At 40.7% G+C, this 16,218-nt stretch overlaps 1 protein-coding gene across 1 annotated transcript; it reads right to left on the bottom strand.

Moving 5' to 3' along the window:
* Positions 1 to 417: 417 nt before the first annotated feature.
* Positions 418 to 11,838, bottom strand: LOC135539978 (peptidyl-prolyl cis-trans isomerase FKBP11-like). Its single transcript, XM_064966259.1, has 6 exons — positions 11,477 to 11,838; positions 11,188 to 11,250; positions 10,364 to 10,454; positions 10,141 to 10,174; positions 9,811 to 9,881; positions 418 to 713 (listed from the first exon to the last, which is right to left on the bottom strand). The coding sequence occupies exons 1-6, from the start codon at positions 11,588 to 11,590 to the stop codon at positions 505 to 507; spliced, it is 582 nt and encodes a 193-aa protein (XP_064822331.1). The 5' UTR covers positions 11,591 to 11,838; the 3' UTR covers positions 418 to 504.
* Positions 11,839 to 16,218: the final 4,380 nt, after the last annotated feature.

Here is a 16,218-nt window from a genome sequence, read left to right as displayed (position 1 = left end):
ACCTGTACATAGCCCACCTATATTTTAGCCCAAACAACTACCTCTTTCCCTACTGTATTTCATTTATTTATTTTGCTCCTTTGCACCCCATTATTTTTATTTCTACTTTGCACATTCTTCCATTGCAAATCTACAATTCCAGTGTTTTAGTTGCTATATTGTATTTACTTTGCCACCATGGCCTTTTTTTGCCTTTACCTCCCTTATCTCACCTCATTTGCTCACATCGTATATAGACTTGTTTATACTGTATTATTGACTGTATGTTTGTTTTGCTCCATGTGTAACTCTGTGTTGTTGTATGTGGCGAACTGCTTTGCCTTATCTTGGCCAGGTCAGGTAATTGTAAATGAGAACTTGTTCTCAACTTGCCTACCTGGTTAAATAAAGGTTAAATAAAAATTATCTTACAATAACTAGCAAAAAAAGAAGAGTATTTAATACAATAACAAAAAGACTCCCTGGTTTTTAATTTTATTATTTAAATAGTTATGAGAGTCTCCTTCACTTCTTCTTGCTCTTCTTGTCCTTGGCCTTCTTCTTTCCTGGCCGCTGGGCATTGGCCTTGTTATAGAGGTAGAGACCCACCATACCCAGCAGAGTGGGAACCAGGCCCAGACACACTAGGGGAAAGACATCATTCACCATCTTCTGCCATGGGGTTGCCTGGATCAGTGACATCACCTCCACCTCGAACTCTAGAGCAGCATCAGCTAATGGGACAGAGGGAAGAGATGGAGGATCAAGTACTGGGTTTAGGGTTTCAAAATTCCATTAACTTTCCTTAAATCCTGATGGGAAGCTTTCCAGAATTGTGAGGGAATAAGCAGGGATATCCAGAATCCTCCAATCTGGATTTATGGAAAAATCAGGGAAACTTGGGAAAGTTTTGCAACCCTAACCGAGTCACGTTGTTGCGTGTACTGTACAAAATGTCCTGCCATTTTTACAGTAAAATACTGGCAGCACAAAAGCCAGTAAATTACTGTATATTTATAGGACCTTTAGAGCAACACTAACTTACAGCATATCACTAGAACACCTGACAACAGCAACATGCTGTATTTCTAGAATTTACAGTGCATTACTAGAACAGTAATTAGTAAACTGTTGCAGATTTACAGTGCATGCAGCTAGTGCCAACAATGGGAAGTATTTCTGTTACATGTATTTTGTAACAGTATAATTGGAATACAATGTATTTTTACAATACAAAAGTAGATGTGCAAGTAGCCTGCTTAACTACAACAGCATACTCACTAACGGTAACAATCTTTTTACTTGCTATGACTAATATGTTCTTGTTTATCTACCTTAGTTAAACGCACTGACTGTAAATCACTCTGGATAACGTTGTCTGCTTAAATGACCAAAATGTCATTTAGCAGTTGTCATGTCAACACATCAGTCAATGCTGCTGTGAATCGCATCACAAGAGACATGCTAAACAGAAGATGTATATAAAAAAGTACATCATTGATGCAATTTCAATGTTTGAGTTGCATTGTGTATCACCAAATTAGCTTGAGATGATTTTACTGCAACACTGCATCCAAGTTTCTTGACATAGGCATCTCAAAGAGCTGTCAGTCAAGGTGAGTTCATGAATATAAGCTCCCCGCCCACTCAGCCTGTCTTTTCAAAGTTCCTGGTGGTTGGCCATGACAGAAACATTACTTTCTAAAATGTTTAGCATTTCTATCCCCCAAAATATTATGAGGGATATTTTAGTCACAGAAAATGCTATTTTACATGGGAATCAGAATGACTGTTCGGGACCTTTAAGGATAGATTTGTTACAACCACAAAATAACTTGAAGACCAGATACCTACAGCACCCGATGTCATAGGAAGGCCAAAAAGATCGTCAAGGACAACCACCCAAGCCACTGCCTGTTCACCCCACTATAATCCAGAAGGCGAGGTCAGTATAGGTGCATCAACGCTGGGACCGAGAGACTGAAAAACAGCTTCTATCTCAAGGCCATCAGACTGTTAAACAGCCATCACTAACATTGAGTCTTTGTTGGCAGAAGCCATTCAATCTCTAGCCACCTTAATTATTGGATGTAATAAATGTAATCACTAGTCACTTAAACAATGGCACTTTATATAATGTTTACATACCCTACATTACTCATCTCATATGTATATACACTGTACTCATACCATCTACTGCATCTTGGCTATGCCGTTCGGCCATCGCTCATCCATATACTTACATGTACATATTCTTAATCATTCCTTTACACATGTGTGTATAAGGTAGTTGTGAAATTGTTAGATATTACTGCAGGGTCGGTACTAGCATTTTCGCTACACTCGCACTAACATCTGCTAACCATGAGTATGCTACCAATAAAATTGTATTTGATTTTGAGATACATCAAAAGTTATCTTTGCCCAACTCTGGCTAGTGCCAAGTATGTTACTGTAATATTCACAGTAACTTGCCATCAGCTTCCTGTAAATTACTGTAATAGAGTAATCATATAGTACAATACTGTAAAATTAGCCTACTATACTGAAAGTAAATGCTACTGTAATTTTTATGTTGTTATTTCACTGTAATTCTATGGGATTGGTGCAAGCAGGTTGGCTACTAGGTATGTCCCAACCCTGATGTCCAAGCCGTGTCTGAATCCTGGCTTAGGAAGGCCACCAAAAATCCAGAAATTTCCATCCCCACTTATAAACATTTTCCAAAAGAGATAGAACTGCTAAAGGGGGCAGAGTTGCAATCTACTGTAGAGATAGCCTGCAGAGTTATGTCATACTATCCAGGTCTATGCCCAAAGAGTTCCAGCTTCTACATTTAAAAATCCATCTCGCCAGAAATAAGTCCCTCACTGTTGCCACTTGTTATAGACCCCCCTCAGCTCCCAGCTGTGTCCTGGACACCATATGTGAATTGATTGCACCCCATCTATCGTCAGAGTTCGTACTGTTAGGTGACCTAAACTGGGACATGCTAAACACCACGGCCTTCCTACAATCTATGCTAGATGCCCTCAATCTCACACAAATTATCAAGGACCAACCCCAAGTCCATAAACATGTGCACCCTTATAGATATCATACTGACCAACTTGCCCTCTAAATACACCTCTGCTGTTCAACCAGGATCTGAGCAATCCCTGCCTCATTGTTTGCGTCCGTTACGGGTCCGCGGTCAAACGACCACCCCTCATCACTTTCAAACGCGCCCCAAAACACTTCAGCAAGCAGGCCTTTAATCAACATGGGCCAGGTATCCTGGAAGGATATTGACCTCCTCCCATAAAGGATGCCTGATTGTTCTTTAAAAGCGCTTTCCTCACCATGCTTATTTAAGATGCCCCATTCAGAAAATGTAGAACTAAGAACAGATATAGCCCTTAGTTCACTCCAGACTTGACTGCCCTTGACCAGCACAAAAACATCCTGTGATGTACTGCACTAGCATCGAATAGTGATATGCAACTTTTCAGGGAAGTTAGGAACCAATATATACAGTCAGGAAAGCAAAGGCTAGCTTTTTCAAACAAAGTTGCATCCTGCAGCACTAATTCCAAAAGGTTTTGGGACACAAGTCCATGGAGAATAAGAGCACCTCCTCCCAGCTGCCATCTGCACTGACGCTGGGAAACGCCCCCCCACAAGCCCGCCCCCCGCTTCTCCTTCACCCAAATCCAGACAGCTGATATTCTGATAGGATCCAGATTTTGCAGCTCTACAAATCAGCTGGGCTAGACAATCTGGACCCCCTCTCCCTAAAATTTTCCACCACCATTGTTGCAACAGCTGTTACTAATCTGTTCAACCTCTCGTATTGTCAGATTCCTAAAGATTGGAAAGCGGCCGTGGTCATCCCCCTCTTCAAAGGGGAAGAAACTCTAGACCCAAACTGTTACAGACCTATATCCATCATGCCCTGCCTTTCCAAAGTCTTCGAAAGCCAGGTGAACAAACAGATCACCGGTCATTTTGGACTGCTCTCAAATGCTAGTAAAACAAAATGCATGCTCTTCAACCGATCGCTGCCCGCACCCGCTCGCCCAACGAGCATCACTACTATGGACGGTTCTGACTTAGGCATTTATCGTTGTCCACATATTCTAAGTCAGAACCGTCCATAGTAGTGATGCTCGTCGGGCGAGCGGGTGCGGGCAGCGATAAATGCCTAGGTGTCTGGCTAGACTAAACTCTCCTTCCAGACTCATTAAGCATCTCCAATCCAAAATTAAATCTAGAAATAGGCTTGCTATTTCACAACCGGCCTCCTTCACTCATGCTCTTAAATATGCCCTCATAGGGCTGGCTAGCCTACCGATCCTCGACTTCAGCGATGTAATTTACAATATAGCCTCCAACACTGCTCACCAAATTGGATGCAGTATATCACAGTGTTATCCGTTTTGTCACCAAAGCCCCATATACTACCCACCACTGCGACCTGTATGCTCGTTGGCCGGCCCTCACTACATATTCTTCGCCAAACCCACTGGCTCCAGGTCATCTATAAGTCTTTGCTAGGTAAAGCTCTGCCTTATCTCAGCTCACTGGTCACCATAGCAACACCCACCTGTAGCATGCGCTCCAGCAGGTATATTTCACTGGTCGTCCCCAAAGCCAAAACCTACTTTGGTCACCTTTCCTTTCAGTTCTCTGCTGCTAATGACTGGAACAAATTGCAAAAACCTGAAGCTAGGGACTCATATCTCCCTCACTAACTGTAAGCATCAGCTGTCAGAGCAGCTTACCTGCATCTGTACACAGCCCCATCTGTAAATAGCCCACCCAACCAACTACCTACCTCATCACATATTTGTTTTTCTGCACACCAGTATTTCTACTTGCACATCCTCATCTGCACATCTATCACTCCAGTGTTAATTGCTAAACTGTAACTACTTCGCCACTATGGCCAATGTATTTCCTTACTTCATATGCACACACTGTATACAGATTTTTATATAATTGACTGTTCATCCCATGTGTAACTGTTTGTTCTCCAAAAAGTATGATCTTTGTTCCCATGTGCAGTTGCAAACCATAGTCTGTCTTTTTTATGGCAGTTTTGGAGCAGTGGCTTCTTCCTTTCTGAGCGGCCTTTCAGGTTGTGTCGATATAGGACTCGTTTTACTGTGGATATAGATACTTTGGTACCGGTTTCCTCCAGATAGATTTGCACTTTTCGCGCCAAAGTACGTTCATCTCTAGGAGGCAGAGCGCGTCTCCTTCCTGAACGGTATGATGGCTGCGTGGTCCCATGGTGTTTATATTTGCGTACCATTGTTTGTACAGATGAACGTGACTTGGAGGTCAACAGTTTTTTTTTCCTGAAGTCTTGGCTGATTTCTTTAGATTTTCCCAGGATGTTAAGCAAAGAGGCACTGAGTTTAAAGGTAGGCCTTGAAATACATCCAGAGGTACACCTCCAATTAGCCTATCAGAAACTTCTAAAGCCATGACATAATTTTCTGGAATTTTCCAAGTTGTTTAAAGGCACAGTCAACTTAGTGCATGTAAACGTCTGACCCACTGGAATTGTGATACAGTGAATTATAAGTGAAGTAATCTGTCTGTAAACAATTGTTGGAAAGATTACTTGTGTCGTGCACAACGTATATGTCTTAACCGACTTGCCAAAACTATAGTTTGGTAACAAGAAATTTGTGGAGTGGTTGAAAAATGAGTTTTAATGTCTCCAACCTAAGTGTATGTAAACTTCCGACTTCAACTGTAATTACTTGCTGACACTGATTTGTTCCTTATACACACACATGGAAATTGTATGGGCACTACTACCACATCAGTTCAATTGGTACAGCATTCTCAATAGTGGGTGCAACAAATATAGCCACTTACAAGGCATGCCTTGAAATATGTTAATGACCCAAAGATTATTTCCCCACCCACACACCTTTCCACAGTGCACCATAATTGACAGATTGCTTTATATTTATTGCAGCAAAACAGCACTTTGGGCTAGGGGGCAGTATGTTCACCTCTGGATGAAAAGCTTGCCCAAAGTAAACTGCCTGTTACTCAGGCCCAGAAGCTAGGATATGAATATGCATGGTAGTATGGGATAGAAAATACTAACCTTTCTAAAACTATTAAAATAATGTCTGAGTATAACAGAACTGATTTGGAAGGCAAAACCCCAAGCACAATCCAGCCAGGGAACATTTATTTTGAGGTCATTGGGTTTTCCAATGCTTTTCTATGGGAAACCAGATTTATTAGGGCCCAGATTGCAGTTCATATGGCTTCAACTAGATGTCAAGTCTTTAGAAATTGTTCGATGTTTTTCCTTTTGAGAAATGAAGTAGTCCTATTCTTTCCATGTGTCACTCAGATGGGCTTTTGGTGCGTGTGAACAGGAGCGCGCTCCTCGTTATTTTTCTCCGGTATTGAAAACAGTTTATTCCATCTTAAATTTGATCTATGATTTACATTTTAGGGTACCCGAGTTTGGATTAGAAATGTTGTTTGAAATGTTTGGACCATGTTTACAGGTAACTTATTAGATACTTTGTAGTCATGTTGGGCGAGTTGGAACCAGTGTATTTCTGAATCAAACGCGCCAAATAAATGGACATTTTGGGGGTATAAAGAAGGAATTTATCGAATAAAAGCGACCATTCATTGTGTCACAGACATTTGGGCTTGAAGATCTTCAAAGGTAAGGCATTTATTATATTGCTATTTCTGACTTTCATGTCACACCTGCCTGGTTGAAAAATGGCTTTCATGTTTTTGTATGCAGGGCGCTGTCTTCAGATGAAAGCACACCATGCGATTGCCGTAAAGCCTTTTTGACATCTGACACAACAGTTGGATTAACAAGGAGTTAAGCTTTATTTTGATGTATTACACTTGTATTTATATGAATGTTAAATATTTATATTTCTGTAGTTTGAATTTGGCGCACTGCAATTTCAATGGATGTTGTCAAATTATCCCACTAACGGAATTCGAGCGTGAAGGGATCCCTAAGAGGTTTTAAATTGTATTGTAATAAAATTTTAGCATATGCTAACAGTGAATATGTAATCATATATTGTATTTACATACAGTATTACAGCATACCAATTAATATTGTGTTTTATATCACTTGCACTTGTAAAGAATTTTAAGCTGACAGTAGCTAGGTTTCCATCCAATTGGCAACAGATTTTCATACGAATATTCTAAAATACATATCAAAACAATATTTCCCACCAGATGTATTTCCATCAAATTGACTTGTTGGGGATAAAAGCCTGCGCGTGATGATGTACTGCACATAAAAATAAAATTTGTAGTTCAATTCCCACGTACCAAATAATAAATGAAGTTAAATGCGATGGAAGCAATTTTCAACTCTACTGATGGTTCTCACATTTTTGTTCGTTATATAGCTAGTGTGCCCACTGGTATTTCCACATGCGCTTTAGCTAACAGCTCGCATATACAGTACAGGTATAGTCTACATGAAGAGATTATTATGGACAAAAAAAGCGAGATTATTTGTATTTGTCAAACGGCAGCCAAGCGTCGATGATCATTTCACCATAATAAGACCCTTGATATTTATTGGAATGGAGCATCCAGCTCATAATTTATTTAATCTGTATCCTAATACACTGCATGCTTTTCCAACGAGTTGTTGTGGGACACATGTCATCGCGTGGCTCCAAGTTTACATCGACATGACTGGCAGGGCAGTGTCATCAAGGTGAGATGCCGTATTTATTTAGTGTTTGTTTCTTTATATTATTGAGTGTGTACAATGCTTTCAGAAAGGATTCACATTCCTTGACTTTTTCCACAATTTGCTGTGTAACAACCTGACTTTTAAATGGATTATATTGAGATGAGTCACTGGCCTACACACAATACCCCATAATGTCAAAGTGGAATTATGTTTTTTAGAAATGACTTGAGTCAATAAGTATTCAACCCTTTGTTATGGCAAACCTAAATAAGTTCCGGAATAAAAATGTGCTTAAAAAGTCACATAATAAGTTGCATGTATGCCATTGTGTTTTAATAGGATTTGAGTGACAACCTGGCCAGCAGCATACCACCCTGTATTTCACTGCTAGCTTGCCTCGAAGCTAAGTAGGTTAGTCCTGGTCGATCCCTAGATGGGTGACCAGATGCTGCTGGAAGTGGTGTTGGAAGACCAGTATGAGGCACTCTTTCCTCAGGTCCCCCCAAAATATCATAATGCCCCAAGGCAGTGATTGGGGGCATTGCTGTGTAAGGTGTCATCTTTTAGATGGGATGTTAAATGGATGTCCACACTCTCTGTGGTCATTAAAGAGAGCATGGCACTTATCGTAGGAGTAAGGGTTAACCCTTGTGTCCTGGCTAAATTCCCAATCTGGCCCGCATACCATCATGGCCACCTTATCATCCCCAGCTTCCAATTGGCTCATTCATCCCCCTCTAACTATTCCCCAGGTAGTTGCTGTAAATGAGAATGTGTTCGCAGTCAATTTACCTAGTAAAATAAAACCTAATCTCTGTACCCCACACATACAAATAATTGTAAGGGCCCTTCGTCAAGCAGGGAGTTTCAACCACAAAGATTTTCCAATGCCTTGCAAAGCGAACCTAAGCAGATATTGAATATCCTTTTGAGCATGGTGAAGATATTAATTACATTGGTGGATGGTGTATCATACACCCAGTCAATACAAAAAAAAAGGCGTCCTTCCTAACTCAATTGCCGGAGAATAAGGTAACCGCTCAGGGATTTCACCAAGAGGCCAATGGTGATTTTAAAACAGTTACTGAGTTTAATGGCTGTGATAGGAGAAAACTGAGGATGGATCAACAACATTATAGTTACTCCACAATACTAATCTAAATGGGGTTGGGTTAAATGCAGAAGACACATTTTAGTTGAATGCATTCAGTTTTACAACTGAATAGGTATCCCCCTTCTCTTTCCTTAAAATGACAGAGTGAAAAGGAAACCTGCACAGTACACAAATATTCCAAGTCATACATCCTGTTTGCATTAATGCACTAAAGTAAAACTGCAAAACATTTTGTTCAGAAATTAACTTTATGTCCTGAAAAGAATACATTATGTTTGGGGAAAATCCGACAACACATAAAACTGAGTACCACTCTTCATATTTTCAAGCATGGTGGTCACTGCATCATGTTATGGGTATGCATGTCATCGGCAAGGACGAGCAAGTTTTTTAGGATAACAACAAACTTAATAGATCTAAGCACAGGCTAAATCCTACAGGAAAACCTGATTCAGTCTGATTTCCAACAGACACTGGGAGACAAATTCACCTTCAGCAGGACAATAACCTAAAACACAAGGCCGAATCTAAACTTGAGTTCTTTACTAGGAAGACAGCAAATGTTCCTGAGTGGCCGAGTTAGAGTTTGAACTTAAATTGGATTGAAAATGTATGGCAAGACTTTAAAATGGCTGTCTAACAATGATCAACAACCAACTTGACGATTTTTTTTTTATAATAAAATGTGCAAATATTATACAATCCAGGTGTGCAAAGCAGCTGTAATAACTGCTAAATGTGAGTCTAACATGTATTGACTCACAGGGTTTGAATACTCATGCAATCAACATAGTGTTTTATTTTCATACATTTGTCTTCCACTTTGACATTAGAGTACTTTGTGTAGATCGTTGACCAATTTTTTTGTTAAATACATTTTAATCCCACTTTGTAACACAAAATGTGGAAAAAGTCAAGGGGTGTGAAAACTTTCTGAAGGCACTGTATATGATATATTTGCATGTATACAGTACGAGTATGTACATGTGTATATGCACATGTGTTTAAGTACCTGGGATAGTAGGAGGGTATCCTCTTTTTCCATAGGCAAGGTGTGGTGGAATAGTGGTCTTGATTTTTTGTCTGGAGGAACACAAGACAGAAAAGGCCTATTCTTAAAGGTTTGCATGATTTCCACTATTTTAGTGACAATTTTAACAGTCATTTGAGACAGGATCTTTGTGATTGCTTCACATACTGAAAATATCTATATTTTAAACTAGTTATCCTAGTTCATATAATATCATTTTTGATTTTCTAGGGAAAGTGGTTGCATTAATTTATATAAGAGAACATGTCCCTTTCAAAGCTTTGTATTGGCAGACCTTGACTGCTTACTTACCCTTCACAAACTCCTACCAAACTCTGTTCCAGACCTGTTGGAGATACAGAATTTCATGTTATCTTTATACAGTGACTGATGCGATAACAAAAACACTGCAATGCTAGTGTGAGCTAAATCTGAAGGTATATTGCTGTTTGAAACATAAGCTAGTGTTCCTGTTATTTTGTGTGATCAATATCAGGTCTAATACAGGCAATTTGAATAGTTGTGTGATTTTTACCAGGGATAACGGTCCTCTTTCCCAGCTCAACAACAAGAGGGTCCCGGGACAGTGATGAGTCAATCACCTTGCCATCAGCAAGAAGTTTACCCTGTTCAGAGCATTGGAACAATGTGAATGGAAGACATGTTAAAAAGAAGGATTGTGCATGCAAGCAGTGATTAGAGTCAAAATAGAAGGTTAAGATGCATTCCCTGCAAATCACATTAAAATGTGAAACACTTGACAGACTTTTTTCAAATGTCTTTATAGGAGTTGGCTGTATGTTAGGTGAGGCAATGGTCAAGCTCAAGCATGACGCTTCATGAGTGACGAGTTTCGGTTGGACTACTGCACTACTCACAGCAGGAGCAGGAGTGCTGACGTGTTGCACCTCCCCATTGCAGTGCCGAGTAGAATGTATGGCACGCATAAAACGTGTCATTTTTTTCGCCACATGGGATAAAACATTGCAGTTTACTCAACCCAGATACGAATACCAACGATGTGTAATGCAAAATAGAAAGTGTTTTTTATCTGACAATATTTGATGCCACGTTCACGAATTTCCCAGTCTCACATGAAAAACGTGAACTTGTTACTCTGCACCATGCCACAGACAACATCGTATTGACTATAGTCAAGTTTATTGACATGCAATGAATCAGAACCACTTAAAATACAGAGCACACTTTTGACCAGATTCCATTCACATTTCCCCCCCAAAAAAATGTAGTGCACATCTCTCAATAGGCAGGCTAGGTCTGAAGTCAAACAGGGCGGTGCCTATACCTTCGAAATTGAAAATATTTTTAGGCCATTCATTTCCACTCCTTTTTGCTTACCGTATAATGGATTTGTAGCGTGTCTCCCATTTCTGACGTTATAGAGCAAGTTTCGGGTTTTACCTTATGAAGGGAGAGAAGAAAAACATATATTTTAATTGAAAATAAATACGAATGCATCGCTTTATTACACAAAATAAACGATACATTGACAATTATAACGATCAAAAACGGATACATTGTTTCAATTTGGTCTGAATGTTACAATGAATGGCATTCGGTTAGTGCAAGAGTCGTCACTTTTCTATCGCTCTATAGTCTACGATAGAGAGAAAAAGACAGAACTCACCAAGGTTTCCACCAATAACTCTTCCACAACATTTTGCTCGGATTCGCCTTCCTGTGCTGCAACATAAACGAACGCAGCTAGCAAGACTAGGGTGACCCCAGTCTTGGCTTTCATTGTAAATCCGAACTTTTGGAAAACTATCCAACTAACTTCCGTGAAGCCGTAGTACAGCAAGCGCCAACGACTGACCACCACAGACAATCGGTCGAATAGAGATTCGGAGGTACTGCGTGTGTATATATAGGCTAGACGCCAGTTAAGGCTGATGTGTTGTTATAGTATGGTGATAACGATGCAGTCGACCCGCGGGCCTGTGTCGCCGAAATGACTGCGAAGAGCCCGCCTTAAACATTCCGCCAGCATCCCAGAAGTCAATTGCTGATAGTTAACGGTGCAGTTACATTATTTGTGTCGATTGAGGGCAGTTGTGAGTCTTCTAAAAGCTTCAGCAGTATCAGTACCCCCAGAAAAAAAACATAATTATTATTCCCTTTAGAACCCATAGTGGCCCTCGACGGGGTTTCTTTAATTTACTACAGCGGCTGTGAATGGCCTTGTTTTTCTATCAATAATATGTGTCAGTTTCGCAAAATGAATTTGCTAACAATCTGGTATCGTATTCGCGTGGCAGTTGTTATCAACCAGAAACCGGAAACAGGGTATGCTGTCATTTGACTTTTCACCGTTTTTTAAACTTCATTACAGAAAATGACAGCGCCGAAGCGGACATGACTTTCATTGTGAAAGAGACTGTATCTACAGTACCAGTTAAAAGTTTGGGCACACCAAATCATTCAAGGCTTTTCTTATACTTAAAAAAAATCTACATTGTAGAATAATAGTACAGACATCTAAACTATGAAATAACACATATGAAATCATGTATTAACCAAAATAGTGTTAAACAAATCAAAATATATTTTATATTTGAGATTCTTCAAAGTAGCCACCCTTTGCCTTGAAGACAGCTTTGCACACTCTTGGCATTCTCTCAACCAGCTTCATGAGGTAGTCACCAGGAATGCATTTCAATTAACAGGTGTGCCTTGCTAAAAGTTAATTAGTGGAATTTATTTCCTTCTTAATGCATTTGAGCCAATCAGTTGTGTTGTGACAAGGTATACAGAATATAGCCCTATTTGGTAAAATAGCAAGTCCATATTATGGCAAGAACAGCTCAAATAAGCAAAGAGAAACGACAGTCCATCAATACTTTAAGACATGAAGGTCAGTCAATCTGGAAAATATCAAGAACTTTTAAAGTTTCTTCAAGTGTAGTCGCAAAAACCATCAAGCGCTATGATGAAACTGGCTCTCATGAGGACTGCCACAAGAAAGGAAGATCCAGAGTTACCTCTGCTGCAGATTATAATTTAATTAGAGCTACCAGCCTCAGAAATTGCAGCTCAAATAAATGCTTCACAGTGTTCAAGAAACAGACACATCTCAACATTAACTGTTCAGAGGAACCTGCATGAATCAGGCCTTCATGGTCGAATTGCTGCAAAGAAACCACTATTAAAGGACACCAACAAGAAGAAGAGAGAAATAGCCTCCTGGGTGGCGCAGTGGTCTAAGGCTGTGCCACCAGAGACTCTGGGTTCGAGCCCAGGCTTTGTCGCTGCCGGACACGACCGGGAGGTCCATTGGGTGACGCACAATTTACCTAGCTTTGTCCAGGTTACGGAGGGTTTTGCCGGTAGGGATGTCCTTGTCTCATCGCGCACAAGCGACTCCTGTGGCGGGCCGGGTGCAGTGCACGCTGACCAGGTCGCTAGGTGTACGGTGTTTCCTCCGACACATTGGTGCGGCTGGCTTCCGGGTTGGATGCGAGCTGTGTTAAGAAGCAGTGCGGCTTGGTTGGGTTGTGTTTCGGAGGACGCATGGCTCTTGACCTTCGTCTCTCCTGAGCCCATACGGGAGTTGTAGCAATGAGACAAGACAGTAACTACTAACAATTGGATACAACGAAATTGGGGAGAAAAAGGGGGTTAAAAAAAGAAGAAGAGAAGAAACACAAAATCTGTCTTTTGGTCTGATGAGTCCATATTTGAGATTTTTGATTCCAATCGCTGTGTGAGACACAGAGTTGGTGAAATGATGATCTCTGCATATGTGGTTCCCACGTGAAGCATGGAGGTGTGATGGTGTGGCGGTACTTGGTGACACTGGTGACACTGTCGTGATTTATTTAGAATTCTAGGCACACTTAACCAGCAACATTCTGCAGCGATACACCATCCCACCTGTTTTGCCCTTAGTGGGACTATCATTTGTTTTTCAACAGGACAATGACCCAAAACACACCTCCAGGCGGTGTAAGGACTATTTGACCAAGGAGAGTGATTGAGTGCTGCATCAGATGGCCTGGCCTCCACAAATCACCCGACCTCAACCCAATTGAGATGGATTGGGATGAGTTGGACCGCAGAATGAAGGAAAAGCAGCCAACAAGTGCTCAGAATATGTGGGAACTCCTTCAAGACTGTTGGCAAAGCATTCCTCATGAAGCTAGTTGATAGAATGCCAAGCGTTTGCAGAACTGTCAGCAAGAAACATGGTACCAACACTTTACATGTTGCGTTTATATTTTTGTTCAGTGTAGTTGGTTGTTTTGTCTTGTTTCTACCGATGTAATTCATATGGAAATGGTCCAAGCTGCTTGCTATTGCTAGCTAACTAACTAGTTAGTCTGTCAGGCAAGAAAAGTTGTGTGTTGCAGCAACTTAGGGCTGTGCACACTAAGCGTCAACCTCAGCTGTCACTTTCACTAGCTAGCGATACAGACAACCAGCTAACTAGCTAACTAGCCACCGAAATAAAGACTAGAGCAATTATTTTTTTATCTGTTGGGCGTAGGTTATGGTTTGTCATCTTTGCTAGGTGCACATATTCATAGGCTATACAGTGAGGGAAAAAAGTATTTGATCCCCTGCTGATTTTGTACGTTTGCCCACTGACAAAGAAATGATCAGTCTATCATTTTAATGGTAGGTTTATTTGAACAGTGAGAGACAGAATAACAACAAACAATTCCAGAAAAACGCATGTCAAAAATGTTATAAATTGATTTGCTGTTTAATGAGGGAAATAAGTATTTGACCCCCTCTCAACCAGAAAGATTTCTGGCTACCTGGTGTCTTTTATACAGGTAACGAGCTGAGATTAGGAGCACACTCTTAAAGGGAGTGCTCCAAATCTCAAGCTTGTTACCTGTATAAAAGACACTTGTCCACAGAAACAATCAATCAATCAGATTCCAAACTCTCCACCATGGCCAAGACCAAAGAGCTCTCAAAGGATGTCAGGGACAAGATTGTAGACCTACACAAGGCTGGAATGGGCTACAAGACCATCGCCAAGCAGCTTGGTGAAAAGGTGACAACAGTTGGTGCGATTATACGCAAATGGAAGAAACACAAAATAACTGTCATTCTCCCTCGGCCTGGGGCTCCATGCAAGATCTCACCTCATGGAGTTGCAATGATCATGAGAACGGTGAGGAATCAGCTCAGAACTACATGGGAGGATCTTGTCAATGATCTTAAGGCAGCTGGGACCATAGTCACCAAGAAAACAATTGGTAACATACTACGCCGTGAAGGATTGAAATCTTGCAGCGCCCGCAAGGTCCTGCTAAGGGGACAGGACAACATCACCGCATCAAAGGGACGATGGACTGGGCCATGTACCGTAAAATCTTGGGTGAGAACCTCCTTCCCTCAACCAGGGCATTGAAAATGGGTCGTGGATGGGTATTCCAGCATGACAATGACCCAAACACACGGCCAAGGCAACAAAGGAGTGGCTCAAGAAGAAGCACATTAAGGTCCTGGAGTGGCCTAGCCAGTCTCCAGACCTTAATCCCATAGAAAATCTGTGGAGGGAGCTGAAGGTACGAGTTGCCAAACGTCAGCCTCGAAACCTTAATGACTTTGAGAAGATCTGCAAAGAGGAGTGGGACAAAATCCCTCCTGACATGTGTGCAAACCCAGGTGGCCAACTACAAGAAACGTCTGATCTCTGTGATTGCCAACAAGGGTTTTTCCACCAAGTACTAAGTCATGTCTGCACATCTACCATTCCAGTGTTTAATTGCTATATTGTAATTACTTCGCCACCAGGGCCTATTTATTGCCTTAACTCCCTTATCTTACCTCATTTGCACTCACTGTATACAGACTTTTTCTTTTCTTTTGTTCTACTGTATTATTGACTGTATGTTTTGTTTATTCCATGTGTCACTCTGTGTTGTTGTATGTGTCGAATTGCTATGCTTTATCTTGGCCAGGTCACAGTTGCAAATGAGAACTTGTTCTCAACTAGCCTACCTGGTTAAATTAAGGTGAAATAAAATTTAAAAAATAAAAAATGTTTTGCAGAGGGGTCAAATACTTATTTCCCTCATTAAAATGCAAATTCATTTATAACACCTTTGTCATGCGTTTTCTAGATATTTTTGTTACTCTGTCTCTCACTGTTCAAATAAACCTACCATTAAAATTATAGACTGATCATTTCTTTTTCAGTGGACAAACGTACAAAATCAGCAGGGGATCAAATACTTTTTTCCCTCACTGTATATTGCCTCATTTTCCTATTATTTGACAGCCTAGCTATTTGACAACTTAATAGATGCCCGTGCAGTGGAGCTCATATGATGAGTTGGATTTACATAGCCTGCTAACAAGTTGCATGTTTTGTCCAGTTTCTACCGATGCAATTCATTTGGAAACTGTCCC

This window comes from Oncorhynchus masou, chromosome 5 (assembly GCF_036934945.1).
Source record: "Oncorhynchus masou masou isolate Uvic2021 chromosome 5, UVic_Omas_1.1, whole genome shotgun sequence".
NCBI lineage: Eukaryota > Metazoa > Chordata > Actinopteri > Salmoniformes > Salmonidae > Oncorhynchus > Oncorhynchus masou.
This window is presented reverse-complemented; position numbering and strand designations above follow the sequence as displayed.